The sequence below is a fragment of the Pogoniulus pusillus genome, chromosome Z (genome assembly GCF_015220805.1).
Source record: "Pogoniulus pusillus isolate bPogPus1 chromosome Z, bPogPus1.pri, whole genome shotgun sequence".
Classification (NCBI taxonomy): Eukaryota; Metazoa; Chordata; class Aves; order Piciformes; family Lybiidae; genus Pogoniulus; species Pogoniulus pusillus.
Genome location: NC_087309.1, coordinates 41,605,312 through 41,631,032, shown reverse-complemented (window position 1 = coordinate 41,631,032; position 25,721 = coordinate 41,605,312). Strand labels below are relative to the sequence as shown.

General features: G+C 56.4%; 1 protein-coding gene across 1 annotated transcript in view; it reads right to left on the bottom strand.

The window, feature by feature from the left end:
* Positions 1-18,711: 18,711 nt before the first annotated feature.
* The window catches only part of ZCCHC7 (zinc finger CCHC-type containing 7), a 110,644-nt gene continuing 103,634 nt past the window's right edge, over positions 18,712-25,721 (bottom strand). Inside the window, exons 9-11 of the mRNA XM_064140288.1 lie at positions 23,863-23,958; positions 19,975-20,092; positions 18,712-19,348 (exon numbers count right to left, since the gene is read on the bottom strand). Coding sequence (XP_063996358.1) covers positions 18,939-19,348; positions 19,975-20,092; positions 23,863-23,958 — 624 coding nt within the window. The 3' untranslated portion in view covers positions 18,712-18,938. The remainder of the gene's footprint in view (positions 19,349-19,974; positions 20,093-23,862; positions 23,959-25,721) is intronic.

The following is a 25,721-nucleotide window of genomic DNA, read 5'->3' as shown; positions in this document are numbered from 1 at the left end:
GGGGTAGGTCTGGGCTGGATGTTAGGAGGAAGTTGTTGCCAGAGAGAGTGATTGGCATTGGAATGGGCTGCCCAGGGAGGTGGTGGAGTCACCATCGCTGGAGGTCTTCAAGCAAAGCCTGGATGAGGCACTTAGTGCCATGGTCTGGTTGACTGGATAGGGCTGGGTGCTAGGTTGGACAGGATGACCTTGGAGGTCTCTTCCAACCTGGTCGATTCTATGATTCTATGGTCACGAGGGGAATTAAGGTGCTTCGGGAGGGCCTCTGCTCCCGGCAGCTATAGGCTGCGTTGGGTGACTTAGATGCACATTAGCTCACTGCACACCTTCAACAGCAGTCCTGCTCCCTCTGCTGTCTGCTCCCTTCTGCCTGCTCTCTGCTGCTGCCCACTGCTGCCTGCTCCCTCTGCTGCCTGCTTCCTCTGCAGTCTGCTCACTGCTGCCTGCTCCCTCTGCTGCCTGCTACCTCTGCTACCTGCTCCCTCTGCTGCCTGCACACTGTGATAAAAGAAAACCCAAAGAGTGCTGGTAAAGGACTTTACAGACCAGATGCACATTTTTGAAGCTGTCTGCAGCAAACCATAAACCACCAAACTTTGTAGAAGTGTGTGTGTGTAGCCGGTCAGTTGATAAGATGCAATCCTAAACAGCAACCTCTGCAGAAATGTTAGTAACTAACTAGTTGGAGATATGTGATATTTAATCTTGAAAAAGCATTCTTTTGACTAAGGAAAGCAGGAAGGAGATAAAGGAGAAGCAGAGGTATCCTGACTTCAGCAATTAAGAGAGGCCTGATGATCAAAGATGAAAAATCCTTGTGAGGAAGACTGCTGGCCTTCATCTCAGATGACCGACCAAGACCAACTGGGGGGGGGGGGGGGGGGGGTGTGGAACTGGGGCAGAGAATGGGAAAATACCCAAGTTAATGAACTCTGAGGAATAACTGTAATAACCCTTACCTCTTATCATGATTAGGCATGCTCTTGTAACATAAACTGTGGCTTGTGCCAGCAAGGGTGTGCAGGACTGGTGGAGTGATCCTGCCGGCACCCAGTGCTGTAATCAACACTTCATCACTCTGCATGAGTTTTGGGGGTTCTTTTCGCAGGTCACTGCTCCCTGCTCACTCTGCTGCCTGCTCACTCTGCTGCCTGCCCCTGGACTTGCAGCACCCCCAGCACACAGCCCTCAGCCCTGAACAGCCCCTGCGGGGCAGCAGCAGCCTGACTGCAGCTTCACAGTGCCTCTGCACACAAACCCTGTCAGACCTTCTGGGCTGATGAGGTTTGGCCACGCTGCATGGTGCCCTGATACGACCTTGTGGTGTGCACAGCATGTGGACATGGTACTTGGGATGTCATTTGGGTCACAACAACCCCACAAAGGCTCCAGACTGGGGGCAGAGTGGATGGAGACTGCCCAGCAGAAGAGGCCCCGGGGGTGTTGTTTGGCAGATGGACTCAAAGGTCTCTTCCAACCATAGGGATTCTGTGATGCTATGCATCTCCTGTGGCCCTGTTCAGGTCTGACCATGTAGATTTGGGGCAGAGAGAGCAACACAGCAGCTGGGGCTGATCTGAGTCTAGCAAGCCACAGTGCTGGCCACTGCCCAGCTCTGGCAGAAACTCACAGCTGTAGCTGAAGTGTGAATATGAGTTAAGGCAGAGCATCCCTGGGCCTGCTGAGCTCCCCTGCAGAGCAGTGGCTACGTGCTAGGGGCTTCCCTGCAGCAGGGACACCTCTCAAAGCCACTCCTGGAGGCTGAGTGATTCCTTGTCCCGGCAGGTTCTGAGTGAGTGAACGATAGGACACCAACCTGTGAAACCCTGACTAAGTGGTGTAAAGCACTGGCTGCATACATAGAATCCTTCAGACAAACTGCTGACCACATTTGGGACTCAGAGTGGATCCAGCTGCACCCGGACTCTTCTCTGAGAAGGGGTTTGAACAGCAAGAGGGTCCTCTCTGAACCTCCTGGCTCAACGGGAGGATTTTCTTACCCTTTGTATCTCCTCCGTTAGACACAAGTGGCCAAGCCTGGGACTAAGCATTCAGCTGCACCGAAACTCCCATCAGGAGCTTGAAAAGCAAAGGAGTCCTCTCTGAGCCTTGTTACTCACAGCAGGAGCATCTCCCTCCCCTCTTTCCATCCATGATCCCTGTGTAGGTTGTTCCAAATCGATTCTAACTAGATTTGCCTCTGTACTTTCCTTCCGTGCTATAAATGACCTCGTACTCCTTGCCACTGAATCTTGTTAAGGCACTGTCACAAACCAGCTCTGCTAAATTGCTGTTTGATACCAATGAGCACTCTGCTGCCAGTGAACGGTCACCACATCCATGGCAGGGCACTTGTGCCTGCTGCCAGCAGCCAGCCCTGCATGGCTCCCACAGCAGCCGCTGAGCAGTGCTCAAGGAAGGCTGGATCCTGCCCTGGTGAGGAGAGCAGGAGCACTACACTCCTTTGGACAGGATAGGCTGCTCTACCTCAGGTCAGGCTCTGAGCAGGCTGATCTAGCTGGAGATGTCCCTGTTCACTGCAAGGCTGTGTAGGCTGGATGACCTCTAACCATCCTGCCATGGCTCTGTGACTCCCATGGTGGCTGTGCCTCCCAGGATTACCTGGCTTTGCTCTTGGGACAGCGCAGGTGACAGCAGGGGATCAACAGTCATGGCCTGTGAGGCAGACTGGAAAGCCCTCTTGTTGGATCAGGGTAGCTGAGGGGCTCTCTGCACATCTGAGGGCTGGCCTCCCTCCCTCAGGTACACCCAGCTGTCACGTTCTGACAGGACCCTGACCTCCTGGCCAGGCTGGGGGAAAACAGCAGCAGCTCCTGGCAGCTGGATCTGTGCTCTGATAAAGACAAAATAATCATAGAATCACTTGGGTTGGAAGGGATGTCCAAAGGTCACCCAGTCCATCCCCCTGTAGACAGCAGGGACATGCTCCAGTAGAGCAAGTTGCTCAGAGCCTTGTCCAGTCTCATCTTGAGTATTTCCAGGGATGGAGCCTCCACTGCCTCCCTAGGCAACCTGTTGCAGTGCTCCAGCACCCTCCTAGTACAGAACTTGTTCCTCACATCCAATCTCAATCTGCTCTGATCTAGTCTGCAGCAATTGATCTTTGTCCTGTCCCTGCAGCCCTCTGGGAACAGTCCCTTTGCAGCCCCTTCAGATGCTGGGAGATGGTGATTTGGTCTGCCTGGAGCCTTCTCTTCTGCAGGTCACAGCTCTGCCAGGGAGAGATGGGTGGGTTGCACCCTCCACCCCAGCCCCTCTGCCCGAATTTTTCATGCAAGTGCCTGTGGACAGCCCTCAGCTGTGTGGGCAGAGCCAGGGACAGAGCCAGGAGCAAAGCCAAGCTGCTTTCTGAGCTGACTGTGCTTGGCCCCATCTCCACGGCAGGGACAGGGCAGCAGCATGCACACTAACCTCTGCAGATGCTGCCCCTCACGTAGTGCCCAGGGCAGGAGGACACTGACCTCTCTCCAGACAGACAGTCTTAGTGGCACCATGTGCTCATGTGCACCCTGACACACATGCTGTGCTGCCATCCCTCCAGGGGAGACGTTGGGTCACTGCTGCTGTTGTCACCTTCTCCTTGGCCTCCTTCTACCAAGGCAGGATGCAGAAGCCCCCCCAGCCATGGCTCCACTCTCGCATCCTGCTGGTGCTGCTTTCCACCTTGCAGTACTTTGCCTTTGAGACAGCAAGAACTGAGCCCAGGAGCCAGCTGTGTCTTGCTCTGCATCCAAAGCACAGTGGGCAGCACCTGCAGTGCTGGGGCAGCTCTGCAGTCCTCAGCACAGACAGGGACCTGGTGGAGCAGAGCTAGGGGAGACCACAGCAGGGCTGGCAGGGCTGGAAGCCCTCTGCTGTGAGGCCGGGCTGGGAGAGTTGGGGGTCTTAAGCCTGGAGAGGAGAAGGCTCCAAGGACACTTTCTGGTGGCCTTGCAGTGCCTAAAGGGGCTCAGCAGAAAGCTGGTAACAAGCTTCTGAGCAGGGCCTGTTGTGACAGGCCAAGGAGAGATGGTTTGGACTCAAAGAGGGAGACTGAGAGTGGGGAGAAATGCTTGACCCTAAGGGGGGGGCATCTGGCCCAGGGTGCTCAGAGAGGTGGGAACTGCCCCGTGGCTGGCACCATTGCAGGTCAGATTGTCTGGGGCTGTAAGCAACCTGCTGTGGTTGGGGATGTCCCTGCTGGCTGAAGGGGGTTAGGCTGGAGGACCTTCAAGGTCTCTTCCAACCCAAACCAATCTGTCCTTCTGTCCTTCTGTGTCTGCAAGGAAAGTGATCCACAGCCTTTGTCTGCCATGCCCTTGGCCCAGCTTTCCTAACCCTGGCATCTAGCCCCCACGCAGGCACCTTCACGTGGAGCCTCAGCTTGTGCTGGCCATATCCCTGCTGCACAGGGGGGTGGGTCTGACGTGGGACCCCTCTGTGCGCAAAGTCTAGGCCAAGGTGTGGCCCTAGGCTGTTCCTAGACGGACACCCCTTGGGCAGCGCCATGGCCAGGAGCCCTCCGTGGGAGCTGTGCCCACTGCGGTGCCACCGCAGCTGCAGCCACGCGTCCAGCCGCAGCCCCCCGCGCAGCGCTGCTGGTGCGTGGTGCCAGACTGCACACCAGGACCACGCTTTCCATCATCCCTGGCTTCAGTGTGGAGCTACAGTCGGAGCGACACCGGGCGCCTGCCGCGGCTCAGCTCCGACGGCAGCCAGCGCCCCTTTAATGACATCCCACACCCTGAGATCGGGCGCGGCCCCTTCGGGAGCAGTGACTGTATCCGTGCAGGGGATGTCTAATCTGAGTGTGAGAACCACCAAAAAGAGATTGGGTTTGCTCTCTTTCTCTTGCAGGAGCCGTGCAGCCCACTCCTCCCCACTCTCTGGGCCTGGGGGGGTTAACACAACGCACAAAACACCAACTTTCACCCCAAAGCGTGGAGCAGAGATGAGGCAGCTTGCAGCAAGGGCAATGCTGAGCCTGGCCCCCACAGGGGCTGTGGCTGCATCCCCAGCACTGGTGCCAGGCACAGAGGGGTGATGAGGAGCAAGCCATGGGGCAGTCAACTGGGACTGGCACCAGCATGGCCATAGCTGTGACCAGAGTGTGGCACCTCTGGAGGCAGCTGTGACTGGCACCAGCATGGCCATGGCTGTGGCTAGAGTGCAGCACCTCTGGAGGCAGCTGTGACTGGCACCAGCATGGCCATGGCTGTGGCCAGAGTGTGGCACCTCTGGAGGCAGCTCTGCCAAGCCACTGGCCCCAGCCCTGGCATGGATTCCACCCACTTGGCACAGCTGTGCTGGACAGCTGGCATAGCTGCTAGGGATGGGGACCACCTTCAGCGCTGCCTGAACCTTTCATTCTTCTTGTGCTGGGTCTGGACAGAACCCCTGAATTTCAACACCAAATTCCTGTGGCTTAACCAAATTGCCAGACACTGACCTGGCACTCCCTGGAAGGAGGCTGGTGCCAGATGGAGGTCAGTGTCTTCTGCCAGGAAACAAGTGACAAGAGGAAACCTGCACCAGGGCAGGTTTAAGTTGGCCATGAGGAACAATTTCTTCCCCTTGAGGGTTGTCTAGGCTGCCAAGGGCAGTGGAGGAGTCCCTGTCCTTTGAGGGGTCTCAAAGCTAAGGAGCTGTGGTGCTGAGGGCTATGATTTGGTGGTGCCCTGGCAATGCTGGGGTAAGGGTTGGATCCCTTCCAACCAAACCCATTCTGTGATTCTGTGAAGGGTTGGCTGGGATGGACCTTTGCCCCAGTGAGGGCAGGACAGGATGCAGCTGATGCCATGCTTTGGTGGCAGCAGTCCTTGTCTTCTCACATGACAGCATGTGAAAAGTGGGCAGCCTATGGACAATGCTCCTGGGGTGGTGTCACCAACCCACATTTGCTGCCCCCACACTTGCTGCCTGCCATGCATGAGGGACCCTCAGTGCTTCGCGTGCACTCACACAACCAGCATGAAGGTTCACAAGGGCACCTTAATGGCTTCTGAAGAGGTGACACATCCTCAGGGAGGGATGCTGAGCAGCAAGGTGCCCACTCTGCCAGAAGCATGCTTCAATCCTGTCTGCCAGCTGGTCCAGCCAGGGACGTGGAGGCAGTTATGATGCACACCTCTGTCCTGGCTCAGCCTTGCTGTGCAGGGCATCTGCCTGCTCTGCCTGACCGCAGCAGGGAGGCAGCTGGCAGCTGGTGGGACCTGCACATGAGGACCAGCTCTGCTGCCACCCAGGGCCTGCGATCAGATCACCAGAGTGCCTTGGCTGGTGGATGGAGGGAAGGGAGGCCTGGCACGCCGGGGCAGGGGGAGCAGGTACTGGTGAAGAGCTGGAGGTGCAGCAGCAGCGGGTGGCTGCTTGCAAGGGGTCTGGGGCAGCAGCGGCAGCCTGCAGCTCTCCCTGGCCAGCAGCCCACCCATCAGCAGAGCCCAGCGATAAGGGCTGGTGCTGAGGGGGGCCTGCAGAGAGCTGCAGCCTCATCTCTGAGACAGGATAAACTGTTTGGCCTTTGGACAAGATTATTTCTGTTCTGAACAGGATTGTTATCACTTAATTGAAAATAATTATCCAATGCAAATTGGCTTCCAGTTGGCAGCTGGGCTGAGCAGACAGTGGCTTCCAAGCTGTCCTGAGGAGAGCTGAGCATGGTGGCAGGGTGGGAGGCTGGGGCTGTCTGCAAGGCTGTGGGGGCACACGAGGTGGGCAGATGTTCCCTCTATACACCCACACCCCACAGGAGATGGGGGGCCCATCCTGCCCATCTGGGGCCATTCCAAAGCCTGGGCAAGCTCTGCACCTCCTCCAAGAGCAGGAGGCATCAGTCCCTCAGCAGGCAGCCAGCACACCTGCTCTTGCCCCTGGTCGAGATGCCATTTTGGCCTGGGGCCAGCTGAGGGTTACACAGCACCATCAGCCTGCTGGGCACCTCAGGAGCTGGGCACATCATTTGGAGCTGAGCCTGCAGCAGGCTTGGTACCTGCACAGCCCTCCTGAGGGCAGTGGGAGCATTGGCAGTGGAGCCAGCTGCTCTGGAAACCTCCTCCCAGGTTCAATGGGGAAGATGCCTGGGATTCTCTCACATGAGGGATGCAGCTCTCCTGATCAGGATGGCTGCAGGCTCTCCCAAGGGATAGAGACAGCTGGTGCCATAGAGGGGCTGGGCCACAGCCACAACACGGAAACCTCTCGGGAACCCTCTGGTGCTCTGGCCCAGGGAAACTTCAGCCTGGGGTCTGCTGCTGCACACAAGCAGCCCTTCATTTGGAATCTCACCTGCTTCAGCAGAGACTTCCACAGGAAACAGAGAAGCCTTTGCCTCTGTGCAGCCTCCACCACCCTAAACTGCCTCAACACCTGCTGGACCTTACGGACTCCATGGGCCACAGCCAGCCCAAAGAGGGGGAATCTGCTGGGGAGCCACTTCCCTGGTGGACATCACCCTAGGACTTGTCCTGCCCTGAGGGAACATGGGCATGTTCCCAGCAAGGAGCCTTTGGGCTCTGATGACAGCACAGTGGTGCTCACCCTGTCCATCCACCATGGGACAGGCGCTGGGGCATCCCCAGGCCACAGGAAAGATCAGGGACTCTGTCTGTCTGAGGGCACTTGCAGCAGCTTGGGGCAGCTCCTCTGCAGTGAGCAGACCCTGGGTCACAGCCTGGGCCCCTCAAGGGGAAAAGCAGGATCACCCCACCGGCTCCCACTCACACTCTGCCTCTCGTGGGCAGGCATCCCCAGCTGCAGGCTGGGCTGGCAGAGGGATGCATCAGCAGATGCTGGCCCAGCCACAGCAGCAGCTGAACCTGGCTGCACGTCCACTTGGCCATCCCAACCATGGGAACCCACACCCACGGCCCAGGGGCACCCCACAACCAGTCTGCCCTCAGGGTTTCTCCTGCCCTCTTCCTTTCTTTCTGCCTGAAGGGGTCTGGGTGAGACAAGACCTGGCTGAACACGACCAGCAGCTCTGCCAGCGCAGGGACACGAGAGGGTTCCGAAGCTGCACCGCAGCTCTGGTGTGCCTTGAGCAGCCCGGGGGCAGGTTAGTTAACCACAGCCCACACACCGCCCCCGCCCCCCTGTTTAAATGCAGCTCCACCAGAGGTGCAAAGTGCTTCTGCAGGGAGCTCTGCCAGGACTCCTCAATGAGAGCGCACTCCACCTGGCAAAGCACAATTAGACACAGTCAAATATTGTCCCGGTTAAAGACTATTAATTCTCCTTACATTTGTCAAGAATTAATTTTTTTCTGGCTGTATCAACAGAGTTTCCTCTATAAATACAACTGGCTCCTTTACCTTGAAAAATTGAATTTGCTCTGATAATGAACTGAGCTGCTAATCATCCTTTTGCAATGCAAAAAAGTGCAATTACTGGCTGCTGAGCCAGCTGCAGCTGCCTGAAACTCTGCCTCGGAGCTGGTGGGCACCGTGGAGACACAGGCTTGGAGTCACTGAATCAGGGAGTAGCTTGGGCTGGAGGACACCTTTGAGAGCAAGTCCAATCACTAACCCAGCACTGCCAGGACACCACCAAACCATGTCCCTCAACATCATGTTTCCAAGGCTTTGAAATTCCTCCAGGGATGGGGACCCCCAACACTGCCCTGGGTAGCCTGGGCCATGCCTGAACAACCTACTCAGGGATGAAATTCTTCCTCCTGTCCAACCTGAGCCTGTCTTGGCACAACTTGAGGCCATTTCCTCTTGTTCTGCCACTTGTTTCTTGGGAGCAGAGCCCAACCCCCACCTGGCTGCAGTCTCCTCTCAGGGAGCTGTAGAGAGCAATGAGGTCTCCCCTCAGCCTCCTCTTCTGCAGGCTGAACACCCTCATCTCCCTCAGCTGCTCCTCTCCAGCCCTCTTCTGCAGACCCTTCCCCACCTTTTTTGCCCTTCTCTGGACCTGCACTAGGTCCTCAATGTCCTTTTGGGAGAGAGTGGCCCAGAACTGAACCCAGGATTACAGGCGTGGCCTCCCCAGTGCTGAGGCTTGAGAGCCACTCAGGGTTGCAGAGACAAAATCTGCAGTGGCCAAAGAGCAGCACAAAGCTGTGTGGCTGTGACTTGGTCTCCTCTCACCCTCTTCTGGGTGTCCTATGAGCTGGACCTTGCTTTGTCACTGTCACCCACACAGGTGCCCATCACTTTCATGCCATGGATGATTGGGCAGTGAGGTGGGGATGAACTGGTTGAAGCCAGAGAGTTGTGGTCAATGTGAGAGAGTCTGCACTTAGTGGGGTCCCTCAGGGGTCAGTACTGGGACCAGTGGTGTTCAATATCTTCATCAATGACCTGGTTGAGGGCACAGAGGGCACTGCCAGCAGATTTGTTGACAGCACCAAACAGGGACGGGTGGTGACAGCCCTCAGGCTGTGCTGCCATCCAGCCAGCCCTGGCCAGGCTGCAGAGCTGAGTGGGGAGAAATGGAACAGAACCCAGCAAGGGCAAGGGGAGAGGCTGGCAGCTGGGGAAGAACAACCCCAGGGACCAGGAGATGTTGGAAACTGACCTGTTGGAGAGCAGCACAGAGGAGAGGGACCTGGTGGTCCTGGGGGACAGAAGGGTGCCCAAGGGCCAGCAATGTGCCCTGGTGGCCAAGAAGGCCAAAGGCATCCTGGGGTGGGTCAGAAGTGCTGTGGTGAGTAGGTCACAAAGGTTCTCCTGCCCTTCTGCTCTGCCCTGCTGAGGCCACCTCTGAAGTCTCATGGCCAGTTCTGGGCCCCTCAGTTCCAGAAGGACCTCGAGGAAGTGCTTGAGGGAGTCCAGCCCAGAGCTCCCAGGCTGCTGCAGGCAGTGGAAGATCTGCCTGTGAGAACAGGCTGAGGGAGCTTGGAGCAAAGGAGCCTGAGGGCTGCCCTCATTCCTGGTGATAAAGGCAGAGGGATGGAGGCAGGCTCTGCTCAGGGATGCCCAAGATAGGACAAGGGGCAGTGGGTGCAGCTGGAGCAAAGGAGGTGCCAGGAACAGAAGGGAAAACTTTGTCACTGTGAGGGTGCTGGAGGCCTGGAACAGACTGCCCAGAGAGGTTGTGGAGTCTCCTATGGAGAGATTCCAAACATTCCTGGCTATGTTCCTGTGTGCCCTGCCCTGTGTGACCCTGCTCTGGCAGGGGGATTGGGCTGGATAATATCTGAAGTTCCCTTCCAGCCTCTAATGTTCTGTGACTCTGTGGTTCTGTGACACAGCAAAGGGTCACTTTGATTCCCATCCTCACAGCAGTTCTCCTGAATGCTGCTCTTTTCCTGCTGTCCTGCTGCCACCACCATGGCACAGCCATGCCACAGCCCTCCTGCTGTGCCCAGCTCTGCCACCACTGCCTGGGTCCTTGGCCAGCAGCAAAGCATCTGTTTGGGCTGCACAGCTGCTGGGTGGATTCCTGTTCTCCAAAAGGCTTGGAGAAAAGATGCCAAGGTGCCCAGACTTTGCTCCTGCCTCCAGGATATCCTCCCCAAGGCAGCAGCAGCAAGAAGCAGAAGGCAAAGGCAGCTGACACCATGCACACCTGCCCAGCCTGAGGTGGGGAGCAGGACTGAAAGCAAAAGCTCTTCATGCCTCAGGGCCTGAACAGAGGTTGGGAATGAGCCTAAACTCCTTTGGCTTTCTTTCATCCATGTAGGAGACAGAAAAGTGGAGAACTTTAGGTACCAAATCAGCAGACTGAAGATCATAGAACGGGTTGGGTTGGAAGGAACCTTCCAAGGATGCCCAGCCCAAGTCTCCTGCAGCCAGCAGGGACATCCTCAACCACAGCAGGATGCTCAAAATCACAACCTGACCTGCAGTGGTGCCAGCCATGGGGCAGCTCTCACCTCTCTGAGCACCCTGGGCCAGACTCTCCCCACCCTCAGGGTCAAACCTTACTCCCTTCTCTCTACTCTCAATCTCCCTCTTTGAGTCCAAACCATCTCTCCTTGGCCTGTCATGACAGACCCTGCTCAGAAGCTTGTTACCAGCTTTCTGCTGGGCCCCTTTAGGCACTGCAAGGCCACCAGAAGGTGTCCCTGGAGCCTTCTCCTCTCCAGGCTGAAGACCCCCAACTGTCCCAGCCTGGCCTCACAGCAGCCCTGCCAGCACTGCTGTGGCCTCCCTTAGCCCTGCTCCACCAGGTCCCAGTCTGTGCTGTGCTGAGGACTGCGGAGGGAAGGGGGATGCCCTGTGCACAACACCCACTGCAGATCACGCTTCCTACCTTCAGCTGAGGCAGCTCTGCTGATATATTTTTTACATTAATAAAAGCTTAGATGGTGCCAAAGTGTCCTTTAAAAACCCCACCTTATTCTAGAACCTGGTGGTGGCTCTGCTCTTCTGCTGAGAGCAAATCAGCAATGGGAAAAACAATACAAGAGACAGAATGAAAACCCACAGTGCACAGAAAATCCAGGAGGAGTTCACAGGAACCCTTGAGCACCATGGCTAGGAGGAGGAGGTGGAGGCGCTGCTCGGTCTGCTTCAGCCTGTGCTGGGTCTCCCAAGCAGAGGGGCTCCTGTTCTACCTCGGCCCTGAAGAACAGGATAAAAATGACTTTTTGCAAGGTTATGGAGTCACAGTGGTGGAGACACTTCCATGGTGATGTTGGTGCTCCTGCTCCAGCCCTGCCTTGAGAAGGTCATCCACTGGCGTTCAGGCAGCAGCGCTCCTCAGAAGCCTCCCCCATGAGGACAGCTTCTCCCACTGCTGTCTCCTGAGCCTTTTGCCTTGCTGCAGAGCAAGAGATGCCCTCCCGAGAAGCTTTGTGCCGTGTCACTGAGAGGAGGGAAGATGCTCGGTCCAGTGCTGCTCAAACCACCCTGCGAGCCCAGGTCTCTCCACTTCCACAGGGAAATCCTTTTGCAGGCGCTGGATCACGACCCTGGCAGCCCTGCAGTGAGCAGGTGGCTGGGTTTCGTGAGAGCACCTGCAAGGAGCTGGTAAGGAACAGGGAATCGCTGTACATCCGTGGGATGGTCAGGCTCCCAGGGATGGTCAGGCTCCAGGGAGGTGACTCCCGGCAGAAGAAGGCAGCCCTCCTCAGCAGTTGCCTGCGAGAGAGGGCGGTGCGAGAGCCCACCCTTGCCCTGGGGCAAACACTTGCACCAGCCTGCTGGCACTGGCTGTCAGCCTGCGGAGCTGCGGTGCCCAAGACAGGCTGCCTGCTGCTGCTGCCGCCCACGGAACGGTGCCAGCCTGGAGGAGGGGGCACACCCTGGTCAGGCCAGCCCCAGACCCCCGCCTTGGCAGCAGCACTGTCTGGTGAGGGAAGCCCAGAACGCTGGGCTGCGGCTCACAGCCGGTGATCTGCCCGGAGGCACCGGAGAGACGGGGGCAGGTCACCGCCTGAGGCAGGATGCAGAGCGCTGCCCTGCGGCTGTGCTCGGGGGCTGCAGGCCAGGAGACTGGCGGTGTGCAGGCGGCCCTGGGCGCTGCGGTGCTGCTCCATGCTCCCAGCAGTGCAGTGCAGGGCAGAGCAGAGCAGTGCAGTGCAGCGCAGCGCAGCGCAGCCATGCAGCTCAGACGTGCCGCGTAGGAAGTTGTTTGCAGCATGACCTGTGCCCGGGCACTGGTGCTCCTGGCAGGCTCTGCAGCGGGCGGGAGGCAGCCCTAGCTGCCCTGAGATGCAGACATGCTGAGCTCCTCTGCAGCATGGGCTGGCTGTGCAGAAGCACACCTCGGGTCACCAGTGCCCTGCCCGCCTCAGCCTGGCTGGGCACCGCCTGCAGCAAATGACAGTCCAGGGGTCCCCTCTCCCCTCCTCGCTCCTCTGACCTTTTGGTCCATTCGCCCTGTTTCCTCCACCCAGTCCTTTGTCCATTCCCCCAGGGCAGGTCTCCTCATGCTGCCCCACCAGAGCCCATCGGTGAGACCTGCAGACACTGTGCCCTCTGGGGGTGCTCACCTGCCTGAGTGCCAGGCATCTCTGGGGTAAGGACTGACAGCTCTTTAAAGGGGGGAGGAAAGCAGGTGGGAGCAATGACAGGTACATTTGGGGTTGACAGGATGAAATGGAGCCCCTCAGCCTCCAGGCACCTGGTCCAGAACAGGATTTCCATGCTCTAACTAGGACCTAATGTGGAGAGGCTTTTGCTGGTAGAAGATGCAGCCCCCCTTCTCCTTCTCCTTCTCCTTCTCCTTCTCCTTCTCCTTCTCCTTCTCCTTCTCCTTCTCCTTCTCCTTCTCCTTCTCCTTCTCCTTCTCCTTCTCCTTCTCCTTCTCCTTCTCCTTCTCCTTCTCCTTCCCCTTCCCCTTCCCCTTCCCCTTCCCCTTCCCCTTCCCCTTCCCCTTCCCCTTCCCCTTCCCCTTCCCCTTCCCCTTCCCCTTCCCCTTCCCCTTCCCCTTCCCCTTCCCCTTCCCCTTCCCCTTCCCCTTCCCCTTCCCCTTCCCCTTCCCCTTCCCCTTCCCCTTCCCCTTCCCCTTCCCCTTCCCCTTCCCCTTCCCCTTCCCCTTCCCCTTCTCCTTCTCCTTCTCCTTCTCCTTCTCCTTCTCCTTCTCCTTCTCCTTCTCCTTCCCTTCTCGCCTAATGCAAAAGCATCTCCACCTGCACCAGTTTTGCACTAAACTCTGTAAAGTTCAGCAGCTGCTGGACAGAAGCCTTACTGGTTGTGCTGGGAGGCACTGGAGATCAGTGACAGCCTGCTGGTGCTGGACGCACCCTGCTTTGTTCCAAGCCAGCAAAGAGCCCTGGGTGGAGCCCACCACATAGGCACTCAGGCCACAGACTTGGTTGTGCTTCTCCAGGAGGTGAGTGCAGGCTTCCTGACTGCTCATGTGGAGTTTGATCTGGGGAAAAGATTCACACACCACAACCTGCTATGGGTGCCCTGCTTTAGCAGAGGGATTGGACTGGATATCTCTAGAGGTCCCTTCCACCCCCACCAAGCTGGGATTCAGTGACTGGGTGTGCACCGTGGCACCCCACCTGCCGGGCTGGAAATGTGCCTGTAAACAAGGTCCTGCTCTAGTCCCTCTGTGGCAAGAGACAAATCCTCATCTTGCTGCACCTTGCCACCTCCAGGGGTAAGAAAGCAAGCTCCAGCACCCAGTCTGAGGGAAACTTTTGGTGCTGGAGTGGAATAGGCTGGTTGTGAGAAGTGGGGCACTGAGGTTCAGGCACCTGAACACTACCCAAGGCTGGGCAGCAACTGCTGAAGAAAGGGCAGTGCCATGCAGCTGGGTGGGGTGGAAGAGCCTGGGTTCTGCTCTCCCTCACAGCAATACCTGACCACGGACATAGCTGAGGTCCCTCTGTCCAGCAGCAGCTCAGCCCTGATGTTTGTGCAGCAGGGAGGGCTGGAGCAGACTGCTGGAGACCCACTGAAGAAAGTGAGCTCAGCAGCCCCCACACATCTCCAGCAGACACTTGGTCAGCTCTTCCCTGAACCCAGCAGCAGGACTGCAGACCCTCCTCAGATACCATCATTACTACCCTGGGGCCTTTTCTCCTGGCGTCTCAGTTACATCCTTCCCACTGCTCTGCAAGCCTGTGCTGTCATCCTGCTCACCCCCACGTTAACAAGAGCCGTTTTCTTCTGCTTCTTATTTACCCAGCTGCTCTTCTTGAGGGAAGAACCAGCCTCATCCTGACAGCCTGCCCTTGATAGATGCAGTGCCTGAACTCTTCTAGGACAGCATTTAATCAGACTTCAGGAGGAAGCCTTTCCCCACGAGGGTGGTGAGGAGCTGGAACAGGTTGTACAGAGTTGTGGAGGCTCCAAGACTGGAGGTGTGCAAGGCTAGGTTGGATGAGGCCACCAGGACTAGTGGGAGAGGACTGGAAATGGATGATCTCTAAGGTCTCTTCCAACCCAACCCATTCTGGGATCCCTGAACTCCCTGGTGGGCCCTCTAGAACAGATCCACTCTGTCCTGCTGTGTCAAGCCCCAGGTCAGGCAGTATCTGAGCTGATGCAGTGACCTGCCATGACCACAGTGGACCTGTAGTGAATGTTTCACTTTGCACAGGCTGTGTAAGGATCTTGTTGCTTTCACCATAGCTTTGCTGCCTCTCTTTCTCCTTGGGAGCTTGTACTAGGTTAAATCCTTCCGGGGTGGGCTTAGAGCACCGGAGGGACACCTCAGCACTCTGGGTGGCGTCACTTGTGGCACAGTGGCCAGGCTCCTTACCTTGAGAGAAGTCAGGAAACACTCTGGCTTGGTCCACATCCTGCCACTGACTGAGACTGTATCTGGACAACTTGAAGGCACCCACTACTCCTCTGTCCTGGTGCCTTCCCACAGCCTCACGGGCATGGCAGAGCTGAGATGGTCTCAGGCTGAGCCATCTCAGCATCTACCATTCTTCTGATGCCACCCCTCACGCAGGTGAGACTGCTGCCTGATGCATCACTGAGTGAAGCCACTATGCCTGGAGGAGGAGTGGCCCACAACTCTGATCTCCATATCCTCATTTCCTTAACTGAACATGAAGAGTTGGAATGAGGGCAGTCTGAGGCATGGAGTCTCTGCAGAGCATGCTGCCCTGCTGGCCATCAGGATCCAGCTTTTCCAGCCTGCATATCCAAGAGTGACTGCATAGCCACACTGCACCCAGAAAACTCCTCACAAGCAGACTGTGGGCCTGGAGCAAAGTCCTTGGATGCTATTGTTGCTAATAATTAACTCCTTGGCTTCTGGGATGTTGCTGGAAACCCAGCAGCTTTGTTTTTCGTGGGATGGTTTGCACTGGGAGAGACCCCAGAGAACTTGACCTGAGATGGCTCTGAAGGAGTGCAACAGAAAACTACCTGGCTTTGATGATCTTCAGCAGATTAGAGGCATGGAGCATCTGAAGTCTCCTCAGCACAGTGGCAGAGTAGACAATGGTGAGGACATGATTTCATGGAGTAATTTTTAACTTAACCCCCCCAATTACTGAATGTTAGCTCAAAAAACACAGAGAGAGCAGTTTTGGGAGGCAGAAGTGTGCCAAGTCTGCCCTGTTACAGGTCAGAGGTGTGTCACAGGCTGACTTTTAATCTACTGCTGTTACTTGAAATCCTCCTGCCTCATGTTACCTTCAAAACCGAAGTGCTGGCTGGAGCCAAGCATCCTGGAGCTTGCAGTTCAGATTGTACCATGGGAGGCTTCCTGCCCTGGCTACTGCTCCTGGGCTCCGGGTTTTGGGTGCTGTCTCTTCTGCTGGGATGGCAGTGGGACAGGCAGGGGATGGGGGAGCCACTCCCTGCCTTGGCACTTCAGCTTGCTGGCTTCTGTTCAGTGCTGCTTTCCCTGTGAGAAGGCTGAGCTCATTGTTCACTGCACTGCAGTTAGCTGATGTGCTCAGTAAACTCTGTTCTTGTCTCACTTATTGCTGTCTCAATTTGGGTTTTTTGGTGCAGTTTCCCCCTCACCCCTGTGCTGGGGGAAGCAGAGAGGTCACCCCTCTGCTTTGCTTCAGCCCCTCACCAGCTGTGTCTATTCCCTACTTCTCTACTTAAGGGCTGTCCCTGCAGCTAGGGCTGCCACAACCATGCAAGGCTCTGAGGGCAGCCGTGCAGCCACACCTGGTGAAGGCAGTGCAGGCTGCTACCCCTGCACACTGCCCACATGCAGCAGAGGTGCACTGCACCCCCGGGTCTGAGCCACACATCTTGTGCAGATGGCGAGTTTGGTCCCCTCCACTGTCACACTTCTGTCCCAGGAAGTGCTAGGGAACATGGCAGTGAGAACATGGTCTCCTCAGCTCTTTGAAGGAGGGAGAAGTTCCTAGGGGATTCCTCACCTTGTGACAGCTTCACCAAAGGGACGACCACGTGGAGCATCAGCAATGTGGACCTCAACCTGAACCAGCCCTCCTTCCCCACCTGCTGGCCCAGTGCTGGTTCCAAAGGCTCAGACAGAACTGGGCACTGATGATCAAGAAGGGATGCAAAGCAGGACGTGGGAGATGAGATCCAACATTAGGGGCAAGGCTGTGCAGGAGTGTTTTGGTTTGGTTTTTGATAAGGATAAAAAGTACTTAAATGGTTTAGTGTGGCACCCACAGCAGCTTACCCAGGAGCACAATGGCCAGGGAAGGTTGGAAGCTCCAGAAGAGACGCCACAACCTTTCTGGGAAGCCTGCCCCAAGGCTCCAGCACCTTTGCACCAAAAAACTTTCTCCTCCTGTGCAGGTCCAGTTTGTGTCTCTTGCCCCTTGTCCTGTCCCTGGGCACCACTGAGCAGAGTCTGGCCCCATCCTCTTGCCTCCCACCCTTTAGCTCTTGCTGAGCACTGATCAGATTCCCTCTGGGGCTGCTATTCTCCAGGCTCTCAGCCTCTGCTCATTAGAGAGATGCTCCAGGACACTCAGCAGCTTTCCAGCCTCCCCTGGACTCTGTCCAGCGGTTCCCTGTCTCTCTTGAACTGGGAAGCCCAGAACTGGAGCCAGGACTCCAAACGTGACCTCACTAGGGCAGAGTAGAGGGGCAATAGACCCTTCCTTGACCTGCTGGCCATGCTCTTCTTAACACACCTCAGGGGACCATCGGCCCTAACGCACCCAAGGGCTCCTTGCTGGTTCGTGGGCAGCTTGTTGTCCACCAGAACTCTCAGGACCTTCTCCATGGAGATGCCTTCCAGCAGGTCAGCCCCCAGCCTGTACTGGTGCATGGGCTTGTTCCTTCTCAGATGCAGGACTTGCACTCTCGTTGAACTGAGGCTCCCCTCTGCCCAGCTCTCCAGCCTGCCCAGGCCATGTGAGGATGCTTTAGCAAGCCTGGGCACTCAGGTGGGGTAGAGGTGAAGCTCTACTGCCAGCACCTGAGATGGGCTCACAGGGTCACTACACCACCATTGTTCTTGGTGGTGACCTCGCCAAACAAAGCTGACAGGGTTAGGGAGCACCAGCATGGAACACCACTGAGAGGACTGTCCTGTACACTTCTCACTGTGCCCATTTGCCCTCCTCGGGCACCCTTTTGTGAGCACAGACCACAGATGCCTCCCAGCTCCAGAACACAGCCATGGCCAAAGGCCTGCTCCCAAGTGAGAACTGGGGGAACACAGAATCCTGCTGCTGGCTACTACCAACTGCTTGGCAGGAGTAGCAGTTCTGCATGGCATAGGTCATGAATCAGTAGAGAGAATTTAATTTTCAAACCCAGAAAATCTGGTGCCAGAGGTGATGAAGTCTTAGGTGAGAAAAGAGAAGAGGCTGCAGTTTAAGCCTGCCAGGAGTTTTTATTGGCATTGTTCTGGTGATGAAGCCTTTACCCTTACAAAGCTCTTAAAAAACAGGCATAACTCCAGAGTACAAAAATAACTGTCTCAAAAAAGTTATGGAGTTGGCTCTGGGGCCAAACACATTTCCCACGAGCAGGAAACGGCTTTGACACCCAGGGGAACAAGGACACCTTTAGCTGGAGACATAAACCCTGCCCTGCTCCCTGCACCAGCAGACAGGGTGCTAAGGGCAATGGGTGCACAATGCCATGTTGGAGGGCAAGGTAGGAGACTCGTGTGCCAGTGCAAGGCCACCACTCTGCAGCACCTTCCTGGAGAGACAGCAGCAACCAAATACCCAGCTGCGCCCTGGAGAGGAGCGAGTGGCCACAGGGAGTGTGGCTCGGGTCCACATCCCTGTTTTTATCCCCATTGTGAGAGACTCCCATGCCAGCTCCAAAGGCATTGTGTGCCCTAGCAGCAGATCCTGCCCTAATGGGCACAGCAACATCTCCCTGGCAAAGAAACAAAACCTACCCAACCCACTGTGGACCCTTCCCCAATCCCCCTCCCCACCCCCCAAGCAAAGGAAGTCACCTCGAAGCCTGTTCTGGGACTGTGGCCAGACCCTGGCAGCAGCAGGGTCCCACCACCAGCTGAATGGGCTCAGAGGAGGGATGGAGGTGGAGACTGGGGTGTGACTGGTGCCAGGGCACACCTACCCGGCCTCAGGACAGACCCAAATTCAGTGTGAGAGGAGGGGAACAAGCAGCAGGCAGAGCCCAGGCCAGCGCTACCCAGCTGCTCTCCCATCAACAAGACTTCTCCTTGGACTTCTTCCTTCTCTGCTTTATGAGGAACAGGTTATCACTGACGTCAGGACCAGCATCCTTCTTCTTTCTGCACTTCTTCTTTCTCCTGGCACCCTCCCGATGCGCTGGTGGGCCCACGGTCCAGCTGCCTGGGAGTGCCTGGAACAGGGACATCTGGTGGCTTTTGCTGCCCTTCCATGCCTGCCTCTTCAGCCCTCTGGGGAAGGCCTCCTCCAGACCACTGCTTCTGTGCTGCTCCTCTTCCCAGGACATGGCCATCTTTCTGTGGCACTTGCCATCCTTCTGCCACTTGCTGTGCTCCCTCCAAGACTTGCTCCTCTTGCTGTGGCTGGGCCCCTCCTGGGCCGGTGTGGACACCTGCTGGGGCAGGAGGCCAGCTCCCTGGAGTTCTGTGAAGAGAGCAGCTACTTACAGCAACCATACATAGAACACAGACCCCAGGGCCTGCAACAACATGGTGGCTGGGCCACCTCTGCTGTGGGCACAGGCTGGGAGAGTTAGGGCTGCTCAGCCTGGAGAGGAGAAGGCTGCAGGAAGAGCTTAGAGCTACATTTCAACAGCTGCAGAGGACCTCCAGGCAGGCTGGAAGAGTCCCTGCTGCCTGCAGGGAGTTGGACAAGATGCCCTTTGAAGGTCCTTTCCAACCCTGTGCAATCTGTGAAGTTGGTTAGGTAAAAAACCAAAGCCTCTGATAGAGGAAAATCAGATGGATTTTTTTTCAGCGTTTTTACCCTGTTCTTAGACCAGAATCTAACAATTCACAGCTCAACCCTGTTCCTGCTAGCTTCTGCCATTGCTAAGTCAGTGGCTTCTTTATATCTGCAACCTCTGAGGACAGACCTGGCCACATAAAAGCTTGGGATGAAGGAAGCCATGAAGGCTTTTGTGACTGTTGCAGAACCTGACCAAAGCGCTACACCCGAAAATGATCTCACAGTGTTCCCATGAGAGGCAAGCATGGGAAAAAATAATCCAAAAGAAGTGAAAAGCAGGAGGTGCTCCCCCGAAAAAGTACCTTCAACCTTCCTCTTCAACCTGTAGGCTCTTCTCCTGATCTCCTGCTTGTCGTCATAGCAGCAGATGAAGGGGTAAGCTGGCAGCATGCTCTCGTGCATCCTCTTCTCTGAGCATTCCTGTAAATCACAGCTGGGGGTCACCAGGGGCTGGGATGCTCCTGCAGGGGAGCAGGGCTGGGTTCTGCAGGTGCTGTTGCCTGTGCAGGATGCTGACCATGGATCATCTCACAGAACCACAGAGAACACCCAGTCGGAAGAGATCTCCAAGATCATCCATTTCAATCCTCAGCCCAGAGCTGAAGTGTCACTACCAGACCATGTCCCTAAGTGCCGAGGACCCCCCAGAGACGGTGACTCCACCAGGGCCCTGGGCAGCCTGTTCCAGTGTTTGACAAACACTTCCAGTGAAGAAGCATTTCCAGCCTTAACAATCCTCCCTGTCCACACAACCCCACACCTTGTGGGAGCCAGGCACAAGTAGCTGTGTCTGCCCAAGTGGCTAGAGGCACTAACAGAAGCAGATGAGCACCTGGGGAGCAGGAAGGGACCTCTAGGTTATCCTGTCCTGCAAAGCCCCCCAGAACAAGCTTCTACTGCTTAGAAACACAAAGTCATGAAATTGTTTTGGTTGGAAGAGACCTTTAAGATCATCAGCTCATGAGATGGCACAGGACCACATGCCAGGTCCTGCATCTGGGCCACAAGGAACACAGGTAAGGCTCCAGGGTTGGGGCAGTGTGGCTGGAAAGTGTCTGGCAGAAAGGGGCCCTAACAGACAAGCAGCTGAAGAAGAGCCAGCAGTGCCCAGGTGGCACAGAAAGCCACTGACATCCTGGCTGGAGTTAGCAATGCTGTGCCCAGCAGGAGCAGGAAGGCAGTTGTCACCCTGTGTTGGGCATTGGTGAGACCTCAAGTGCTGTGTCCTGTTTTTGGCACCTCAACACAAGAGAGACATCGAGGTGCTGGAGCCAGTGCAGAAGAGGGCAGGGAAGCTGGGGAAGGGCCTGCAGAACAAATCTTGTAAGGAGCAACTGAAGGAACTGGAGTTGTTGAGTTTGAGGAAGAGGAGGCTGGAGGGAGACCTCATGGCTCTCCACAGCTCCCTGCAAGGAGGCTGGGACAGGTTGGTGCTGGCCTCTTCTCATAGGTACTCAGCCACAGAACAAGAGGGAATGGCCTCACAGTGCAGCAGGGCAGGCTTAGGCTGGACGCTGGGAAGAATCTGTTCACAGCAGGAGTGGTGAGGCACCAGCACAGGCTGCCCAGCGAGGTGGCAGAGTCACCAACCCTGCAGGTGTTTAAAGGTCGTTTAGATGTGATGCTTAGGAATATGGCTTAGGGGTGAACCTTGTATAATAGGGTCAGTGGTTGGACTTGATGACCTCGAGGGTCTCCTCCAACCTGGATGATTCTGTGTAGTTCTGTGAACTCCAACTCTTATCACAGCACTGCCAGGGCACCACCAAACCAGGGCCCTCAGCACCACATCTACACAGTTTTGAAACCCCTTCAGGGATGGGGACTCCTCCACTGCCCTGGATAGGCTGGGCCAGGCCTTGACAATCCTCAAGGGGCAGAATTTGTTCCTCATGGCCAACCTAAACCTGGCCTGGAGCAGTTTGAGGCCATTGCCTCTTGTCCTGTTTCATGTTCCTAGGCAAAAAAACCCAACCCCCATCTGGCTGCAGCATCCTTTCAGGGAGCTGCAAAGAACAATGAGGTCTCCCCTCAGACTCCTGCACACTAAACACCTCCAGCTCCCTCAGCTGCTCCTCCCAAGTCCCATTCTTCAGATCTTTCCCCATCTTCTCAGGACCTGCTCTAGTCCCTCAACGTCCTTCTGTGAGTGAGTGGCCCAGAACTGAACCCAGAATTCAAGCTGTGGCCTTCCCAGTGACCAGCACAGGGACACAACCCCTGCCCTGTTTCTGCTGGCCACTCCATTGCTGATCCAGGCCAGGATGCTGGTGGCCACCGCAGCCAGACACAGACTGGTTCATCCTCGGCTGACTGCTGACCAGCACTCTCAGGTCCTTTTCCATCCTGCAGCTTTCCAGCTTTTAGCTGCCTGCTTTGTTCTCCCAGCATGACCAGACTGGGTACTGCCCAAGCCCACTGCACTCTGGACTCTGCCATAACGAGGAACTGCCCAGAGCTCCACCACAAGCTCAGCAAATTTCCTTCTTGTGCCTTCTTTCCTTCCACTCAGTGCTCCCTCTAGCCCACTCTCTCCCCATGTGTGCTTCTGCCCCTTCCCCTCTGTTTCAGAGTACACCAAGGACACCTTTCAAAGGTACCTCTGATTTCTCAGCTTGTGTCTGGCCTTGGCACAACTGAAGTTAATTGAAGAATGAGGTTGTGCTCCGTAGTGCCCTTCCCGAAGGCTGTTGTTAGGTTGTGTGGCACCCAGCTTGTCTGTACATGCACAGAGGACACTGAGCATTAGAAGCCTTCCATGTGTCCTTTAGCTCTGTCATGAGAAGGTGTCTGCAAGCCTGCCCTGCCTGTGCCATGCCCTCCTCAGAGATGAGCTCTGCTGTGTGATCTGCTGTCAGTAAGCTGAAGCAAGCTGCAAGCTCAGCCCACCCAACACACCAGCAACATTCATGTCCAAGAGTACCTGTGGTCCTGGAGCTACCTCATGAAATCCAAGAGCTGACATTAGTTTGGAGCTGATGCTGGCAGGTAGAGAGCTGTGCAGGGCTAAAAGAGGCCACAAACACCAGCAGCAACCTCAGAAGGTACAGCACACCCCAGGTTCTTACTAAAGCCAGTGAAGCTGCAGCAAAACAAGTGTGACAGCAGGACAGGGAGAGGATTCTGCCCCTCTGCTGGGACCCCATCTGTAGCACTGCCTCCAGTTCTGGGGACCCCATCACAAGAAGGACACAGAGCTGCTAGAGAGAGTCCAGAGGAGACCACAAAGCTGATCAGAGGGATGGAAACCTCCCTTGTAGAGAAGAGTTGGGGCTGTTCAGCCTGGAGATGAGAAGGCACCAGAGAGACCTTAGAGCAACTTTCCAGTAACTGAAGGTGCTCCAGAAGAGCTGGGGAGGGATTTGTGACAAGGGCTGGGAGTGCCAGGATGAGGGACAGTGGCTTTGAGATGGGAGAGGGGAGATTGAGACTGGAGATGAGGAAGAAATTCCTGATGGTGAGGGTGGGGAGACACTGGAACAGGTTGCCCAGGGTGGCTGTGGTTGCCCTCCCTCTAGAAGTGTTCAAGGCCAGGCTGGATGAGGCCTTGAGCAACCTGGGCTGGTGAGAGGTGTTCCCGCTCCTGGCAGTAAGTTTGAACTAGATGATCCTTAAGGTCTCTTCCAACCCATGCTGTGAATCTAAGAAAGCTCATGACATCCCCCTGCACCAGGCTGGGTTCCACTCATGGTTTAGCTCAACGATCTTCAAGGTCTTTATCAACCAATGATTCCACACGTACCTCACGGAGGGATGACATAAAACTTAACTCACATGTCAAATAAAACTAAGAAAGTGCAGATAAAGACCATCAAAAGCAGGCAGGAACTGAAAACTCCTGCAACAGGCATTCCAACTGTGGCTGCTCATGGAGGAAAACCTCCCATGATGGCAGCAGGCACCTATGTTTCACCCCATGAGCCATGAACAGAAAGAAAAGCAGCACAGCTCTGCTTGTGGTGCTGTGAGGATCCCCTCTGCCAGGCAGGCTCCCCCCAGGATTCCCAGCACCAACTGCTGAACCTACCCAGCAGAGGCAGGGACTCAGCTCTCTCTCTGCGCTGCACCCAGGGCTGCAGGCACCAGCACCTCACTGCAGCACATGGCACCAGCGTGGCTGTACCAGCTCTGCTGCAGCTGCAGCCCGTGGCAGAGGTCAGCTCCCAGCCCCAGGTGTGCCCAGGACTCACGTATCCGAAGTGCCCCCTGCGGGAGCAGTTGTAGCAATAGGCTGGGGATGGCGGTGTGCGTCGGGGCCCTGCCTCCTGGATGTGTCCTGGATGGGTCTGCAAGGTGCAAACAGGAGAGATTAAGGGCTGTGGGGACCTGAACGATGAACTGCAGATAAAATGACTGGGCAGAAGGCAAGAGATTCCTGTGGCTGCTAAAACGCTAAGCTGAAAGAGCAGCACGTGGCTGGTGCCACCGCGGCTCTGCGGAGCCCCAGCAGCACCAGCCAGGGGGAAAGAGGCACCCCCAGTACCTGCTCCACCTGCTCAATGTACGTCAGCTCCAAACATGAGAAAGCAGGCTGCTAACGTCTCTCTCTCTCCACTCCTCCTTGTCTCCTAGCCCACCGCCCCTCTCCAAGATGCCCTACCACCCCTCAGGACAGGTGAGGCCACTGGACACTGCATCCACCAGCTGGGCTGGCACATTTGTGTCTCTCTGCACTAATCTTGCTGAAAGCAACAGAGCAAAGATGTGATGGAGAGGGAGAGATGGGGACTGTACCCACTGAATTCCCAAGCCTGCACCCACAGGAGTGCACAGAAGGCTGCAGAAAACCTGCCCAGACCTTCCAGGAAACTGGAGGATTGGCTCTCCCAGCAGAGGAGATGTGATGCCACAGTCCATGGCTGCTCGTCGGCCTTATCCAGGGCAAAGGAAGGTTCAGCAGGCTCCCCTGGACTTGAGAGCACAGGCAGATCTTTCTCCATTCAGCAGCAGGTGAACTTGATGCCTGTCCCTTGCTTTCTACAGGCACAAGCACATCCACACCCTGCGGAAGCAGCTGCCCAGCAGCAGGAGGCAAAGACACCAAGTAGGGGTGCAGAAGCCATGGCTAAAGCAGGGCAAAAGCTGCTTCAGTGCCTTTGGTCTCACCTCTGAGGCACAGAGAGCACAGAGGAGCAGCCTGGACCTCACAGGAATTAGTGGTACCTGGGGAAGCTCGTTGGAGCAGCTGCTTTTTGCTCCAACTGTGTGCCACCCCTCAGGCTCTTCCATCACTGCAGCCCCGTGCGCAGCCTCAGGAGAGTGGCAGCAGCGTGGGATGGGCAGGAGCAGTGCTGTGCTGGGTGACTCTGATCACACCTGCAGGGTCACCTCAGCCTGCGCCTCCCCAGCCCTGAGGTCAAGTGTGTACTTCAGACTCCTGTGCCTCAGCTCACACTGGTCTGCCAGGAGGAGGATGAGGCGAGACTAAGAAGAGTGCCACAGCCAACAGCCATGTGATGGGGAAAGAGGGCACAGGAAGAAACCCCACACCCGCAGAGCACTCGGCTCTCCTCGCCTCTGCCCTGCCAGCAGAGGTCCCCAGCTCACAGCAGGGATGGCATTTACAGCTGTTCTGGTATCAGACAGAGAGGGGGTGAGTACAAGAAAACCCCAGGTGCCAACATTTCTGCAATCTCCCTGTAGAACCTGTGGGTTTTGCACCACCAGAGCAGTCTCCTGCAATCTCCATAGTTCTCAGGTTGAGGAGCAGTCCCAGGGATCACCTCCCCTTTGGACAGGGCTCCTCAGGAGCACAAATGAACCCCACAAGCGAGACCTCCCTCTGCCTTTCCACCACACAGGATTGTATTCACATCAAATCTGCTTCCAAAGCTGATGTCCACTGAGGCCCACATTGGGACAGTGCCACAAAACCCCAGCGGGTTCCATCAGTCAGTCCCTGTCTCCTGCAGCTCTGTGACCAGAACACGATAGCAACGCAGCTGCCAAAGGTGGACCCAGAACCTCCCTGCTGCTGCTCTGCCCACTGCCACCTGGGCCCTGGCACGAGGCACAACCCCAGCCTGGCAATGGCATGGCTGCACCATCT